The 18,340-nt window shown below is 46.2% G+C and overlaps 1 protein-coding gene across 4 annotated transcripts in view; it reads right to left on the minus strand.

Annotated features, from left to right (window-relative positions):
- LOC142579657 (vesicular glutamate transporter 3-like) overlaps positions 1 to 18,340 on the minus strand; it is a 213,767-nt gene that overhangs the window by 24,560 nt on the left and 170,867 nt on the right. For all 4 annotated transcript variants that reach the window (XM_075690069.1, XM_075690071.1, XM_075690072.1 and 1 more), the window contains exons 5-6: positions 6,215 to 6,302; positions 511 to 597 (exon numbers count right to left, since the gene is read on the minus strand). In XM_075690069.1, the coding sequence (XP_075546184.1) occupies positions 511 to 597; positions 6,215 to 6,302 (175 nt within the window). The remainder of the gene's footprint in view (positions 1 to 510; positions 598 to 6,214; positions 6,303 to 18,340) is intronic.

Below are 18,340 nucleotides of genomic sequence, written 5' to 3' on the forward strand. Positions count from 1 at the left end.
GTGGAAGCCAGGCGCGCGACCGAACTAGAACTCCTATGAAGCACTTTGCCAGGCTGCACCGAGCTGACAGAGAGCAGCGTGAGTCAGCATTCACCATGGGCAGTTCAGAAGCTAGTTCTTTGAAGATGGATCGAAGGAGAAAGCGTACACAAGCGGCGAAGTCGGCATTGTGTTCCATGCAAGAATGTCGGTATCCATGCAGATGCAGGGGTTGACTTGACGACGGACATAGCGTCTGCTTCGGGGTGTGAATCGCAGTAGTCAAACAATTGTACAATGACTGCGTCCTCAAACGTGTGGGCCCCTATGCTGAGTTGTCCACTTTAGCAGGATGCAGGAGTTATGCGTGAAGTGGACGACACAAAATCCCGTTCCATACACGTATGAATCACATCTTCGCACTTATTCATATGCGTTCATTACCTACGGTATATAAATAAGAACAATCCCGTGCATGAGCTTCTCTTACGACATAACGTAACAAGTGTCAATCAAAAGCATATCACTCACCATAAAAGTACAGCCCCGCTGTCGAACTGAAGAGACTTTCGAAGACGGAGAAGATTTGAAAGCTAAGTAGGCTACCAAAGTGTAGACCTGCGAATAATAAAGAAACGCCACTGATACCAGAGCCACAATGTTTCAGCATCATCTGTAGTCATACTGAGACAGGAATGGCCACATCACAGTTTATACGCTGCACAATCCATTCGTCGTCTAGAGTTCCCGGCGAGCACTCGCCGATACACAACGGAACACTCGGTATGACGATCAGACGAGATGGTATAGTCGAGAGCAAATGTGTGCGGACCAGAGGTGCCGCTAAATTTTGTTTTCTTCGGAGCCTAGGCATAAAGGCTGAAATCGAGTGGTACTGCCTGCGTACACCCATTTGACCAGCGTCATGCATTAAGACAACTTCACGTTGCACGGAGTTAGAACAAATTACATTTTTTGCTGATGCCGTGGGCTCTAGACATTTCGCTCTCGACTGTAAACATTGAGCAATAAGGATTTAAACCAATCGAATGGGTGATTCGTATTTACTGAATCACACAGCATTAATGACCATTCGGAGCATTCTTGTATTCCACAACGTTGCGAAAGGCTCTGGAGTCATCTAAAAGAAAGTATTTCCGCTAGAACATTGCATTCTCCCATCGTTATATGCAGTTTGAAAACATGCCCTAAATCTTTGTCCACTGCCAATGTCATTAAACCTGGAAGAAGAGACAATTTAAAAATATGAATGCTAACTTGGCCAAGATAATTGCAGAGCCCGCAATCGAAGTAGCGGGTGGGTTATGTAGGCAATAACCTCAGAGTAGAGACTTATTCTTAAAAAGGAAGAAGAAAAAAAGAACGTTTCATACATGAATGAATTCGACTATACGTTTAGCGGCGAGGTGAGTGTTCGCGATGGAATATTTCATCTAGCGTGTATATGTTTGTGATAAGAATATATACACCGGAAAGGGGAATTCATTCAAGGGCAATGGAAGATGAAGCGCCTAAATTAGTCGAACTAGCCAATTGCGATTCTTAGGTATCTTTCGTCGACAGTTGATAAGTATATTGGGACGTCTCTAGGAGAGGGGGACATTTATCACACAACACAACAGATTTATTATCTGGGACCAAAATTTACGGTGAAAACAAATGATATCCATAGAAGGCCGTGTACATCGCGATTCCTCTCCTGCTAGAGGACACCACTCGTATTTGTATTTAAAGCGCGTAGCTCTGTTTGTAGGTTCCGCCCTTTGTTGGGGTGGTCAGATTTTCATCGTCGATACAAAGGTGCAATGGTACGTGCTCTCGTGAAACCGAGCTGTGAGGAGTGTTCACGGCCGAACGCCCACTATTATAGCTCTTTGGGATATACGTGCTGTAGGGTGAGAGAATTGGGATGTCTGAAGGTTTAGATGCTGTGGACACCTAATTGGGAAGGTAAGCCAAGGGTTTAGGAGAGCCCTTCTCCTCTCCCGCCACCCTCTCCTCTTGTTTCGGCTGCAGAAAAAGGCACCAACGATGAGAGAAGAGGATGGCAGTCGCCTTCCGTGCCAGCGCTTGCGCAGCTTTAAGCAATAAGCGTATAACGTATCGGCGTACATGTGTAGCAACTATATTTTTTTATTTAATTATGAATATTGTGATCCCGGAGAGATCAAAGCAGGGGTGATACATAACAATCTGTTCCAAAGAACAAGGCACAAAGTTCAAAACGCACGAAAAAGATACTGTTACTGTTCCTCAAATAGCAACAATGCATATTGGGTTACATCATTACAAAGGTTGCTCCATTCAACAATGGTTCTAGGTATAAATGAGTGCTTAAAACAGTTATTTCGTGGAATTAAATATTTTACGGCAGAATTACGCCGTTGTTTTGTAGCGTATATCCTTCAGCGTAAGTGACGGTAACGCCAACGTTCAGAGTAAGTACGGTGACGTATCAATATTATAATAGCCTTTTACTAAATGGAAGAACAACTTTAGCCGATAAATTTGATTTCTATTGGTAATTTAGGGTAGTCCACTTCGCTTAATGATATCAGTAACTGACGTACACCCGTACGAATTATACATTCACCGTACTACTTTATTTTGTATTGTTTCCAATTTCTTGACGTTGGTCGGGGTGTAGGGTTCCCGAATGAGTACTGCATACTCGAGCGTAGAACACATAATAGACTGGTATGCAAGGTATATTATTTTAAAAAGCGTCTTAAAAAGAACAATTTGCCGAAAGCTCTGTTTGTAACAACGTCAGCGTGTTTTGTCCAAGACAGATTATTTGTGATCCATAAGCCCAAATATTCACATTTACTTACCTCTGAAAGAAAGATACCGTTTGCGTGACAACGAAAGAGAAGTGGCTGCTTTTTATGCGTTATTTACATAAATATAGTTCTTTTTTTAAATAACAGTCATCTGCCGCTTCTCACACAATGGTTGACTTTGTATCAGAAGATCATAATATAAAACGAGATAACACTAGCAGAAGGTCCTATAATATGCTATATGTGCTATATATGTATAGCACCTATGGACTCTGGTCAGCATGCTTAGGAAAGGGACAGGCCCACACGTCGGTTTTCGGCACCAAATATAAATTCTTAGACGGGATCGTGTATGAAAAGTTCAGGTGGAAGCCATGGCGTAGCACCTTGGGCAATAATAAATCCCTTGGACTTGTCTTGGCTTCGTGAACTAGTTCACTACATTTCGATGAAGTTCTGCACTCGTTCAGGAATCGGAACCGGCGCGGCAGCTTCTGCGCAAGTCCTGCACTGCTTCGTGCGTAAGTGCAGGGAACACTGTGAACTCGTTCTGCACGAAGCCTGCACAATGTGACACGGATGGTGACATCCAGAAGACGCCATGTTGCTCTCGTGAGACAAATTGTGAGGAGCAACCTTTCGTCGACTAGTTCAAAAAGCGCAGCCGAATTTAGTGGATCTCAAGGATCGACATCTACCCTCCATCTATAATTGGAGCACGTGGCCTATGTTTTTGGTCTGCCATCGGAACAAACTCTCCCCAAACGTATATAACATAAGATTTCGCGCCTGCAGTGCATGTTGTCTTCCCTTGGAATTCAGCGTTAGACATTGACTGGTCACACCACTGCGTTCAAACTCCCTGGAACGGAACAGTTAGGACACCCACATTGAACAAGTAAGTTAAGTTGTCCCGCGCAGCAACTCAGGTCGGGACTCTTGGTCCCCCCCCAAAAAAAAACCATTTCTATTCATACCATTGGAATGACGAAAAACTAACGTGCGCCTATTCATATTTCAGTGCAACACACTTTTGCAGAAATAGTTTCGCCTCACACATTCAGGAAGAATTCTCACTTTTCCTATTATGTTTATTATTCTGGTGGGTTTATTTTGATGTAATATGTATTCATGTGTTTGTGCTGCTGTGAACCCCTCTAATGGGGCTTGTCAAGCTGTCAGATGACAGCTTTTACTCACACGCCTCTCTAAACTGTAGTAAAATGGGCGATTGACTGATTTCTCTGAATTTCGAAGCTATTAGTTTGGCCAGGACCAGCTTGTTTGGCGCTCTAATCAGAACAAACGCCAGCAGAGGCCATATTTGACGCAACATCATATCCTGTGCTCAATGCTACTTCGTAGATATCCAACGCGGCCTGTTTCATTATTTGCCGCAAATATGATTAACTCGAGGAGCCACCCCAAAGTATGCCGACACGAAGGAGTTCTTCGCTTGCATTGAGTCGATGGCTGCTAAAGCCTTTCTTTACATGCAGCCGCACGATACCTTCTGTGCCAACATAGGAACAGCAGTAATAATTTGGTTTACCGTGTTTCTCTATGGTAAATGAAATGTACAGCATAATGAACGAGATCACTTCCTTAGAACTAAACAAAAAGACAATGAAATATTTAAGAAAGAGGCTTAGAAATTTTGTCCGTGTACGCGCGGACGTCAAATAAAAAGAAACTATAACAAATAACGAAGAGAAGCGTACCGGAAGCACATCGCAACTTCATTTTTTGCCGACGTCAGACAGGAGCCACGTTTCGTGCGATAATAAACTGCTCCGAGATCGGTAATATGCTTCCGACTTTGCGCGGCACCGCGTCTGTTCGTTCGGAACATGTGGCCTATGTTCTTTATCTGCCTTTATCAATCTTCAAGGAGATTGAGATGTCCTGTCAAGTGCTCGCGGCGGCGATGCGGGCGATGTGAGATATTCTCAAAGGAGCGCTCCACTGTGGCGAGAAAATTGATCTTCAAAAATATCGCGCTGCGCGTGAAATGAAGAAATTAGAAAAGAGAGATGTCGTAAGACGGCCTTCCTCAATTTGTAAGGAACCCCGGAGGGCCTTAACCAAAACAAAAGGAATGCTGCCGGCGCGTTTTTTTTTTTCTCATTTGTTCTTTTTTTCTTTTGCGATCTCTATATCCGCGTCCTCGGCAAGGTTTGGCAAACAATGGAAAAAAAAAGACGGCAGAACGTGAGATCTTATTAAACCGTGACCTTCTAAGCTTTCAATCTTGGTATTGCTGTAGAATTTGCGTGCTTGCGTTATTGGTATTGTTTTCCTGACGCGGCGATAAGAAAATATCTTTGAAAGTTTTTCCGATCTTAAGTTCTCGTCCCAGAAAATAGCGACTAAAGCGCCGAATATTGCCTATTTGTGCTTATTTCGAGAATATCAGAAAAGAAATGCCTTCAATCATGTGCCAAGAAATGCGCGAGCCTGCAATCTCGCTGAACACGCTTTCATTTCTTCCCCTCATTTACTTTTCTTTTTTTTTCTTTTTCTTCGTATACATGGAAAGGCCTTCTCAGTTACCATTTTCGTCACATCGATCACTGAGCTGCTTCTACCCTCAGCCGGTTTTCAGATTCAGCGTGGCGCCTAAATAATTGCCAGAATTATGTTTATGAACAGTAGAGTAAGGCCTCTGTTCCTCGTCGGCATGTTTCATGCACAAAGTTGTCGAGTGCTTACAAGGTGAGGGTTTTTTTCATGCGCCACGCAAGTCATTACTTATATCATAAGAAGCCAACAAACACTGACACCAAGGAAAACATAGGGGAAATTACTTATGCTTAATAAATGAGATATAGAAACGATAAATTAATGGAAATGAAAGTGGATGAAGAAACAACTTGCCGCAGGTGGGGAACGATGCGAAGGTTGTGCGATCGTTCCGCACCTGCGGCAAGTTCTATTTTCATCCACTTTCATTTCCATTGATTTATCGTTTCTTTATTTCACTTATTAAGCAAAAGTAATTTCCCCTATGTTGTCCTTGGTGTCAGTGTTCGTTGGCTTCTTATGACATGACTAATAAAAAATCGGGCCCCTCGGTTAACCCCCTTTCTTCTCATTTATTACAGGTCCTTACTTGACACACAGACCATCTTCGAAGGTCACAGCGCTCTCGCAGTGCGACTCGAACTCTTCGAGCCACGGGTCAAAATGAACCCGCCGAGAGGCACCGCTATACGAATCTTCTCGTGCAACCGAAATGCTTCTAGTATAAAGTTCTGCCGACAATTGCACAACGTGTGTGCGTGTTCGTTGGCGTACTGCATTATGCGCGTTCGCACGATCGTAGCTCGTGTCACATTGATGAACCACCAACTGCAGTATAGCGTGTCACGCACTAAGCGAGGCGAACGCCTTCAACTTAACACTACAAGGTCAGCAACTCCCTCACTCACCAGCGTAACCAGCGGTGAACATCCGCGTCCTCTCCAAAGGTGGCGCCCAGTACCGCAGTAGGCTGAAGAAAGCCGGGAACGTGAGCCCCTGAAATTGCAAGTCACGAGCTTCACACGCATAGTCCGCTGCCAAAGACACGTTTTCATTTTCTGATCAACGCGCCAACTGCTACAAGCCGGTGTTTATATTATTTTCGACGTCCTTTGCCTGTTGCCGCATAGTTCTAAAGATGAATGCATACCAACTTGAGCAGGTAACGGTGCTGCTTACAACTCGTTTCAAGAGGTGCTGTCCGTGCGGCATAGGACCACCAGATACGCGAGAACCCTATAGCTAGCCAAAAAAACCGCTTTCAGAGGAGTAGTACTTGTAGTCCGACTTTTTCCATTCGTAAGTTAAGAACGTGTTTTCGAAGGTTAGTTCAAATAACCTCTTTTGGCACGTGCTCAGACGTGCGCGTTTCCATTTCTTAGAATTGGAATTTTAGAATTGGAATTAGAATTGGAATTTTAGAATTGGTTCCAATATGAATACTGGAGGAAGACGACGTTCTAATATTGAACCGAATATTGAGTACCGCCTCAGTTCTAAACAAAGTGATATAAAATATATGTGGATCGAGTCTACTGAATAAATTAAAAGAAACTAAAGAAGAAAATAGAAAATAAAATGTACTTATTTACATCATTTGATAGATGTAGTGCAGTTAACAACTCAAGGGCCGCTCAAGTGAAGAAAATGTAAATGAGAAAAACTGGAAGATTGCGCCTGGCGCGCCGTCGCAATTACAATGAGGGTAACTCTATGGGCTTCTTGGTAGGTCATCTTCCAATTTGCTGTAGCGCAGGAGCAATGTCATGCCTCCGATGTCCGTCCACGTGCATTCTATTTCCATGTCGTTGTGACTGCGCTACTACAAATTAGAAGGTCACAAATAAACTATTTAAAAATGTAATAGTTTCGTCCAAAAGGGGAAGGATTCATAGCGGTAGCAAAGTAACTTAGGTTAGGTGCGTTGTTTTATCAGACGTATAAATGGCTGTAAACATTCGCCTACTATATAAATTAATAATGGTGTCACACGGACATGGTCAAACCAGATCTAGTTGGGAGGAGTGGGGGGGGGGGGGGACATTCTGCAAGGGTCCACCTATCGGACATGCTGGAGTTCTGATTGGCTGGGCTGTGGCACGTGTCAGAAGGAGACAGGCGCCCCCAGCCAGTCAGCACTCCAGCAGCAGACGAAATGGGCGTGTTCACCAGGAGGACACTTACTGATTAGCGCCCCAGTTCTGACTGGATGAACACGAGCCGTCAATGTCACAACACAGAGGTGATAAAGAGTGGCGACAGCGGGAAGCGAAAGCTTCGTGCTACCGCTCGCATTTACGCATAGCCGAAAGTTCAGGCGGGCGGAAAGACAGCACGCATTAAGCCATCAGCCATCTCGGCTCCCCTCTGTTCTTTGCACCCGCCGCAGATTACCTCCAAGCTACGGCACGAGAATCACCTGTGTACTCATCCGTGCGGACAACCATGTGCAGCCATGGTCGGGCTAGAGAAGAGGCGCGTGCTTTCCTTAACTATAGCAGGCGCTTCGTGGCGTGACCTCCAACATTTGGCGTAGCGAACGACGGCGTGCATCAAGCCACCCTCCGTCTCGGCTCACGCTGTCATGCTTCGCATAGCACACGCAGCATACGGCGTGTGGCTTGCTATCATATCGTACTGGGACTCTACAGAACGCCGCGGCGACCGCGACAAGGACGAATATTCGCATGCAATGGCAATCTAATTGCTGTCGCAATCAGACAGGAACAGCACTTCACCACGTGCACACGGAGTGCTGTGTTAGTCGAAGGAGCAAAGTGCAATCGTTTTACGACACACCATTCTAAAGAAGCGCATACATGTTGAGACTATAGAAACAATAAATTTCACTGCCTAAACGAAAATCTCAGATTTGTAGCCTGCCTGAAGTCGAGGCATGCTTATTGGATAACGGGAAATTATTGCGCAGCAGTAAACTACTTCCTGGGTTTCCTCAGCAACTGGCGCCTCTGCGCAGCAATGACGGCACTCCTGCAGTAGAATCGTTCGGAACGGTCACCACTTGCACCTGTATTTCTGTCTGTAGACCGCAAAAAGCGTTATCTTTCATATTCGAAAAAAATTGCATTAAGAAATGTTGAGTCGAACACAAATCAAACAACAATGACTATTCGATTTGTATTCCAAAGCCCGAATATTCGCAAACCCCTATCAGCGAATACATGCTTGTAAATGAGGGAATGCGCCAAGAAATCGTTCTCGTAACCTAGGCTATTTCCAGCGTTGGTGGGAAATGGCTGTCATTTCTTGAATAAATTTGGCCAAACTGCTGACTAATTTATTTTAATTATTTGTACTCGAGTAGTGGGTCACCCTTCGTCCTCTGTAGCTGCCCACTGACAACATAGGTTCAATCGGCTGTTGCCATCATCGTGCCTTCTCTGTCGTATTCGTTACCTTCGGTATAGTAGCAGACGCCGTGGTAACATTGCAGGTTGAAGCACGGGATTTAAGTTTCAAGCAGTGGTTGCAAAGGGTGCCACAATTTAATTATAGTATGTGAATGACTACAGAAGGTCCCTTGAGTGGTGTATGACGACGACATAGTGCCACTAGCGGACAATGCACTCGATTTCCGGAAACGCGAATACGTGTGGCAACGCAGCGGCAAATCTAGGCCTTAAGTTTAGCACAGATAAATCGGGAATTATGATCTTTGTTGAAGAGACGAGTAACTACGTGGTGCTAATTCAACAGCAAATCATACCCGTACTGAATAAATGTAGACATATATAAACAAAGGAAAAGATTACTCCAGCCGCCACCAATATAATCTGAAAATAAAAAGGAAGCGGAATGCACAATTAATGAAACATAGCGCCCTTTGGGGCTATTATATATATCAGGTAGTGCATGGAATCTGGAAAGGAGTAATGGTGCCAACGCTAACGTTCGCAAATATTATTCTGTGCTTAAAAGCTGATATGTTGCCGTGTAGAGGAAAAGGAAGGAAAGAGAAAAGCAGAAGGCAGGGAGGTTAACCAGAATAACGTCCGGTTGGCTACTCTACACCATGGGAATTGGAAAGGGGAAACAAAGATGACAGGGAGGGAGAGGAGGGAAGGAAAGAAGGAAATTAGCGGTGAGTTCGCTGACGCGTGTGGTCTAATAGAAATTGCACTAATAGTCACACACGTTCACACAACCCCGTCGTCTTCAAGAAGCACAAAAGTGCTTTCAACCGCTTTATGGGCCGACAAGCGATGGGGGCGGTGTTCCAGCAGCACCTTCGCGGAAAGCGGCCGATAGTCCAATTTTTGGAGAGCGTTAGGAAGTTCTTGTCTTTCTCAGGTAGGGAGTTAACTAAAAGTCGGTAGGCCGGTTGGCTTTGGGAGCTCAAGGTAAAACTCCAAATGAGGCAATGCATAATGACATGTGTTGGACCTCTTTCGAAGTCAGAGAAGTGCAGAGCAAAATTAGTTTTGAAGATTCAGGAACATAAATCAAAATAAATGCGCGGCTAAAGTACAGAAGTACCTGTACCTGAAGATCATGGACACAGATTGAAGGAAGAGATCAAACAAGTTGGCAACCAAGCACACAATTATTGAAAGTACAAATAGACAAGCAGATTACATTCCTAGATTTACGAAAATACGAAGAAAGGAATCGGAAGGGACAATCTGTACGATAACGTGAAGGGAAGTGCCTTGCAATTTGAGGCTCCAGCTCGTTGCCCAAGGACAAAGACACACCGCAGCAAATATTCGCAACAATATGGGGCATGCGCATTGTGCAGCAGAAGTACTAAGACCTCTTAGCACATGCTAAATGAATATTAACCCAGTAGGTAACGTACACCTTCCAGAAGCGCTTGGATTTAAAGAAGGCGGGAGCATAAACCAGTCAGCTGTCAAGATAAGAAAGAGACGTTCGGAGTATTGGTGGAAAAAAAAGCAAAGAAAAGATTGATACGACCGGATCCATTACGGACATAAGCAGCGGTAAAAATAGAAAGTGAAGTTCTGAGGAAGGCAAAAGAAGATTAAGGTGATGTATACAAAAAATGCTGGAATGAAAAGCATGCAGTGCATAGGTAATTAACTCAACCAGGCTAGGTATCTATTTGTCACAGCACCGTTTCAAAAGAAATACCAATAAATTATCATCATCATCACCACCATCAAGTGTAGGTAAATGGTCCAGGAATAGCAGGAGGAAAGTATGAGCGCAACAGAGATTAGTGAGAGGCGATTGCCGGTTTGGTAGCAGAAAAGTAGGGAGACCACAAAGAACGGAGGTATACAACAACGAAGTTCCGAATAATGGTTGAAAAAGTTTGATGCTAGTAATATTTGCCTGTAAAGAAATGAAAAAAAATAACATAGGTAAGACTTTAGTCAAAACAATAAAAAGAGGTTCGTGGTGGAACCCATAGCTTCGTTTCAAAGGGAACGCTCATAGTATCCATCGATCCATTCGGCATAAATGAAGAGAGGAGCAAGGAAATATAACGAAATCTTTACTTCACTTGGCAGACGTCGTCTAAAAATGCAGCTAGCCTAGGACGTACTGGCTATAGGTGCGTATGCCACTGTTTTCAATTTTGTAATCGCACAGTAGGTAGTTCTACGGTGCTGTGAAAAAAAGTACACCGCCTTTTATTATTGAAAATCTTGGCCTAATAAATAAGCAAAGTAAGCACATTTCGTACTGTTTGTGGGGTTCATGAGCACACTATGCAGCGCGATAGGGCGAGTACACAGAATACTTTTGACACACAACTTTGGTTGGAACAGGTATAAAGAGAGGAATGTCAAATTGAGCATAGACCTATTCTCCAGAAGCCAGTTCGCATCAGTGCGACATTCGGACACCACTGAATCTTGCCGCTTCCACTGCAAACATCGTCCTAGTCACCCGTTGTAATGACGTCACTGACTCAAAATTTCCCTTCAAGAGAACTGCGAAGAAAAAGGAGCAGCTCACGAAGCCACAGGGTCTAAACGTAAAGGCGCTGCTTGAACCACACATGCCATCAATGAAGTCGTGGACATTGGAATCGATAGCTAACAATTTCGAAAATTTTACCTTTCTGTAAAAGACTCTCCTTCTACAGTCGAACGCCTTTTCACCGAAGTGTTCGGGGAGTACAAAATGATTCGTTATATAGTTCTATTCGTTGTAAAGGTCGCGTACTACAAAGCTCACAATAGAACATGGGTAAAATTATGCATTCGTTATACAGGTCATTTCGTTGTAGAGGCGTCCGTTGTAAAGGCGCTTGACTGTCTTCTGGTATTTGTGTTCTTCTCTGGAAGAGATGGCTGAGAAATCAAGGCTGTAATAATGCACCATCGAAGTGCTCGTGCCCTCGATGACCACAATAGACTGCTCGTTCAAGGTTTGCAAGCATACTGCTTCTATCTCCAACTTCAAGCCGGTCCTCGCCGCAGTCCCACGAGTAGCTATTGTTATTGGGCACAAGAAAACAGATACAACAAAAGACTGCTTGAATTCAGGCATAATACAGGCTTTACAGAACACCCATATCATACGTTCCAAACACTCTAACTTAAAGCAAGTGCTTGTCGTAATACAGAAAAAAGAACTGCAGTTACTATAAATCTCATCATCTGCCGTCTGTAAACTTCCATTGTAGGTGCACATGGCTAGAGGCATGTTGCCTCCTGACGAGAAAACCTTTGTTGTAGTCTAAAACTGGTGCAGCGCAACGTACAAAGGTAGAAACAAGCCAAGCCGGCCAGATGAAAGAACAGAGCGCTGAATGCAATACCAACTAGCCCAATCCTGAGCCCTAGTGAACTTTGTTGTAGTCTTGGCACACGGCACCTATTCTTGCGCATAACAGCCAAAAAAAAAAGAAGAAGAAACTCAAGTTACGAAGTAGGGTACGCTCGAACGGGGGATTGGTGATTGCGACTTAAGTGGGACGGCGTCAAACCCGCACACACCTTGAGAGCACCGGCGAAACCCGCCACTGCCACCGGTGCGGATCATGTCTCAAGCCCTGACAGACGCCTTTCGCACGTTTAGCACGGCGTTTCACAGAAGCGCTCGAAGTCAGCGCATTACCACATCAGGAAAGTTACCGCAGCCTTATGAGGTTATGGCCGTTTTGCCAAGCGGCAGTGAACTCCCTTCCCGCTTACTGCCCCGCTGCACCGACGAGCGATGCTCGCCGACTAGGGCCACCGTCCCACCGGTGGCCGGCACCGACCCTGACGAAGGTTGCTGGGCAACCCCAGACGTGGTCGGAACCCACCGCCTACCCGCCTCGCGGGCCGACTCATAACTATACTCCTCGGCCACGAGGCGGGTGCTTGTCATAGGTAAATGGAAGCATATATTCCAGCAGAACATATACGTCAAAGGTGTGCAAAATAAACTTTTCTAATGCGTTCGCATTAGGAGTGTCAAAGTGGAAAAAGATGCGTGTTTGTGTGTGTGTGTGTGTGTGTGTGTGTGTGTGTGTGTGTGTGTGTGTGTGTGTGTGTGTGTGTGTGTGTGTGTGTGTGTGTGTGTGTGTGTCTGTGTGTGTGTGTGTGTGTGTGTGTGTGTGTGTGTGCGCGTGTGCATGTGTGTGTGTGTGTAAATATACGTGGTGGTGATGGATATAGTGATGGTGGTCCGGAGCAGGCCACCGTCACTTGTGCTTCTGCACTCATGAACAACACTTTCGAATGAGGTGAACGCGGTTTAAATCATGGATCCGGGACCTAAAGAAGGCGCGACGTGACGCTAGCGCATCTGTCTCACATTTACCGTTAAGACATCACTGAACTGATTTTTTGTAATGCGTTATCATTCTTTGGGTACCTCACGCCCTTTTCGGGGGCTATTTATCTATCCACCTGTGTACAGGGTCTGTCCTGAAAGTAATGTCAGTGAATTTATTTTGACACAGCTCTAGGTTGAAACTGGTACTGGGGCAACCCAGCTAAGCAGCGCTCCGTCGCGCAGTGTGCTCCGAGCATCGGAGACTGTAGGACCGGCCTGTCCGTGAAAGTTGCTTTTTATTCTTTTTTTTGCGATGAAGGCTTGCCTTTAAGGCATAATTCGTGGAGCGTATATCTGTATTATATATGTGCTGTGAGGCCTGTGTTGCGTATGAATTGAAGCAGTGTTTTGTGGAATCTGTTGTCATGTATCCAGCGGTCATAGCTGGTTTTCACACTGTAGCGGAGGCCGGCTTGCAGTAGGAGACGCGAGCGTTTCGATTGTAAACCCGTACATGTCCATATTAGGTGATATGCATCTGATTCCACCACAGGAACGGAGCAGTATGGACACGTAGCACCCAGTGGTAAATGCGACCAGTTCCACCTTGAGACAACAGCCGGTGTAAGGGACACCCCGGCCCGAAGCCTCCTAAGCACAACTTCCTCCGCCCTAGTAAGGTGAAGGGGGAGGGAGCAGACACACGGTGGGATAAGAGCGCGTGTGTCCTGCCGGAGAACATTTTTACGGGCTCGCAGCGAGTTACAGGTGGGAGGAGAATAGGTGGAGGATCAGGATTAGGAGGGCAGTGTGCCTGCTGGTCAGCAGCAATGTTGTGAGGGTTCGCTGAATAGCCTTGAATCCAGTGTACCTTGACGCAAGTAGCTGTCTTACTATTCATAGTGTGTATTCTCTCGCAGATTTCCATCGCCTTATCAACCTTCTTGAGTTCCTAAATAGCCGCTAAAGAATCAGTGAAGATATCTAGTTGCTTGATGGTAGGCAGCTTAGATGTCGCATCTTGCACAGCGTCGTGGATGGCTTGAAGTTCCATTACTAGAGCGCTGGCTTCCGTAGATAAATAGCGCTGGTGGCCGCTGATGAAATTATGCGTAGTACTCAGGAATGATGTCCTTCCGCCGTCTGGGAGAATGGCAGCATCCGTATAGACTTTGCAGGTGTTAACGCATGATGCATCAACGATGTTGTGTGCGTCAATAGTACCTGTTGTATCGCTGCGTGGTAACTTCATTGGCTTATTATTATTATTATTCTTGCGCTAGTGAAAATGCAGCGCTCGTTGGAACAAATATTTACGATCAAGTTTTGCGTGAAATTTGGCAAGAGCCCTGCGGAAACTGTTACTATGCTCAAGACTGCTTACAAATAGCATGCCCTGTTAGATCGGCAAGTGCGGTAGCGTAAGGCGTTTTTAGAAGGCCGGAAAGAGGTTCACGACGAGGACTGCGCCGATCGGCCATCTGCGACCACCATGGCTGACAATGCGACGCGAGTGAGGGAACTGTTGAACTCAGACCAACGATTAAGTGTTAGTTTAATGGCCGACATGTTAAACATTCTGAAAACGCAAGTTCATGAAATCGTTACAAAGGATATCGGCATGCGGAAGATGTGGGCAAAGATGGTTCCAAAAGTGCTCACTGACGACCAAAAATCACGCCGCGTTAGAACGTGCTAAGAAAACCTCGACATGTGCAAACGCGATCGAAATTTTTCGGACAACGTCATTACAGGTGACGAGAGAGAGAGAGAGAATGAATAGGAAAGGCAGGGAGGTTAACCAGATATGAGTCTCCGGTTTGCTACCCTACACTGGGGATGGGGGATAGGGGTTAGAAAGATGACAGAGAGGAAAACGCAAAAAAAAAACGAACGCGCACACATGGAGACACATACACAAAAGGCGTTCTAGTTAAAGTCGTTCACACAGGCCGGTAGATCGCAAGACGCGCAAAAGCGCTTGCACGGCCTTCTTCTGTGACGGTAGGTCCTTTCGATGTTGCAGAATTCTTTTTTCGGATAGCGGTTGGTCGTCCAGTTAGTCAAGTTCGTGGCTAAGGCATGCCCTCTGTGGACTGTACTGCGGGCAGGTGCACAAAATATGGCCAATTGATTCTTCCTGGCCGCAGTGGTCACAGGTTGGGGTGTCTGTCATCCCTATGCGGAAGGCATAGGCTTTAGTAAAGGCAACGCCCAACCAAAGTCGATATAAAAGCGTGGCGTCTCTACGGCGAAGCTGTGATGGCGCTCGAAGACTTAATGTTGGATCAAGTGAGTACAGTCGCGGATTTCTTAAATGTGGCTCATTCCATTTCGACGCGGTGCACTGCCGAGCAAGTAGGCGGAGCTTCCGTGCCGCGTCAGTTCTAGAAAGAGGAATTGGGACGTGGCGCTCCTCAGTATGGGCTGAGCGGGCAGCGTGATCCGCCCGTTCATTGCCGATAATCCCGCAGTGACTTGGAAGCCACTGAAAGGTTATTTCGTGGCCTGCATCACTTATACGGTGTAATGTCTCTGTAATATGGAATATTAGTTGTTCGTGCGGTCCACGTCGTAAAGGTGACAGTAGAGACTGCAGTGCCGCCTTCGAATCGCAGAATATTGTCCATTTGTGCGGCGGTTCTTCACCAATGTGATGAAGAGCAGTAAAGAGCGCTGCGAGCTCTGCTGCCGTCGATGTTGTCGCGTGGGTAGTCTTAAATTTGATTGTTGTAGCTTTCGCTGGTATGACGATTGCTGCCGCGGAGCTGCTTGGAAGGACAGATCCATCAGTGTAAATATGCGTAGAGTCACGGTAGTTCTCGTACAAATATAGTAGTGTGAGCTGTCTAAGGGCTGGTGATGACAGATCAGCTTTTTTCGAGATACCAGGTATTGCGAGGTTGATTTTTGGCTGAGCGAGGCACCATGGAGGGATTGAAGGTTGCGCAGCCGGAGTGAAACAAGCTGGCAACGATTCATCATATGCAGTTATCGTTTGGCTGAAAGATGTGTGTGGCCTATCCGCTGGTAGAGAGGCTAAATGGTGACGAGGAGTCCTGGCTAGATGCCTTATATGGGTCCTGAGTACTTCAATTTCAATGTGGGTCTTGACAAGGTGGTCTCTAGCGATTGCTATCGTAGCCACTGTTGAAGCACTCTGAGGCAGGCCTAGACAGATCCGGAGCACTTGACCCTGAAGACTTTGTATTGTGCGTAGATTTGTTTTGCCGGTGTTGTTTATTGCTGGCAAGCTGTATCGCAGAAATCCCAGAAAAAGCACCCTGTACAGTTGTAACATGGCGCTAGGCGACATTCCGCAGGTCTTGCCAGCGAAAAACTTGAACAGGTGGCAGATGCCTGTCAACCGTTTTTTCACGTAAGATATGTGTGGGCTCCATGACAAGTCCCTGTCGATTATGATACCTAGAAACTTGTACGATCGGACCCGTCGTATTATTTGGCCATTTATCGTTACACTGTAGTTTGCCATGGGTTTGCGCGTAAATGGCACTAGTGCGCATTTCTCGGAGGAAATTTCCAGGCCTCGATTACGGAGGTAGATAGCAGTTTGTGTCGCGGCTTTCTGAATTCTCGCTCGCAGCTGTAGGCGTGTTACTGCAGATGTCCATATGCAGATGTCATCCGCGTACATAGATAGCCTGACTGTGGTTGGCACGTGCTCATGGAGAGCAATTAGTGTTAGATTAAATAACACGGGGCTAAGTACACCGCCCTGGGGGACGCCGCGGTAGCTATAATGTAGAGAAGTATGGCCTTCCTCGGTGCTTACAAAGAAGGATCGCATGGATAGATAGCTCCGTATCCATTGATACATCCGACCACCCACTCCTACCTCTGCGAGAGCAGAGAGGATGGCTTCATGCGTAACGTTGTCATACGCCCCTTTAACGTCGAGGAATAAGGATGCGCAGAGACGCTTACGGCGTTTCTCATGTTGAATGTAGGTGACCAGGTCGACGACGTTATCGATCGATGATCGACCGCGTCGGAAGCCAGCCATGGCATCTGGGTAGGCGTTGTGGTACTCCAAGTACCACTCCAGGCGTCCTAGGACCATCCTCTCCATTACTTTGCCCACACAGCTCGCCATAGCGATCGGGCGATATGATGAGAGCTCCAACGGCGACTTGCCAGGCTTCAGCAGTGGAACAAGGCGACTTGTCTTCCAGGTTGTAGGTAGCGTACCATTTCTCCAAGATTCATTGTACACCTCAAGAAGAACCCCTCTCGCTCGCTCCTCCAGGTGACACAGAGCTCGGTAGGAAATTCCGTCAGGTCCTGGCGCTGATGTGCGGCTACACAAAGCTAATGCTGCCTTAAGTTCGTGGATCGAGAATGGTAGATCCAACCGGTGATCACGTGGTGGCGGACAGCTGCTCGAAGGCGATGGAATGTTGGTAGCTGTGAGTTGGCCGGATAATCTGGCGCAGAAATCCTCTGCCACGTCAATCTCCGATCTCTTTTGAAAGAGGGCAAGTGCCTTGAATGGGAATCGCTGTACGGGAAGTGTCCGCAGTCCGCGCACCGTTCTCGATAGTTGCGATAAAGGCTTGCGTGGATCTAGCGACTCACAGAAGGCAGCCCAACGTTGCGATTCGAGCTTGTCTAACCGGCGCTGTATCTTCTTTTGCGTGCGCCTGGCGGTCCGTAGATCGTCCATTGTTTTCGTACGTCGGTATCTTCGTTCAGCACGTCGTCGGATTGCTCGAAGTCGTTCTAGTTCCACATCAAAATCATTAAGTTTCGAGGAGCATGTTAGAGTACGCATAGCGTCTTGCACCACGCTCTTCATTGCCTCTTCCAAGTCGAAAGATGGATTGGCGTCGCAGTGTGCTTCCATAATAGACTGAAATTTAGGCCAGTCCACTCTTTGGATCGTATCCCGTATTTTGGAAGCGGTCAATCCTCTGATCTTGATGTACGTGGGGATATGGTCGCTTCCGTGCGTCTCTATGTCCGCAAACCACCCTGCACGTCTGACTAGGCTTAGTGAGACGAAAGCCAAGTCAAGACAGCTGCTGTACGTGGAGCCACGTAAGAACGTAGGACTTCCATCATTCAGCAGCCAAAGTTCATTACTGGAGGCGAAAGATACCAGAGCTCTGCCTCTTGCGTTGATGATCGGACTTCCCCAGAGTGTATGATGGGCGTTGAAATCTCCAGTGATGACCCAGGGAGTGGAAGTTGAGGAAAGGATGTCTCGTAGTCTTTTGTAATCAAATCGACTTGACGGAGATAGGTAGGCGCCTACAAAATTGAAGGCTAGATTCTTTTTCCTTACTTTTAGGCATATATATTGATTACTGTCA

The sequence above is a fragment of the Dermacentor variabilis genome, chromosome 4 (assembly GCF_050947875.1).
Source record: "Dermacentor variabilis isolate Ectoservices chromosome 4, ASM5094787v1, whole genome shotgun sequence".
NCBI lineage: Eukaryota > Metazoa > Arthropoda > Arachnida > Ixodida > Ixodidae > Dermacentor > Dermacentor variabilis.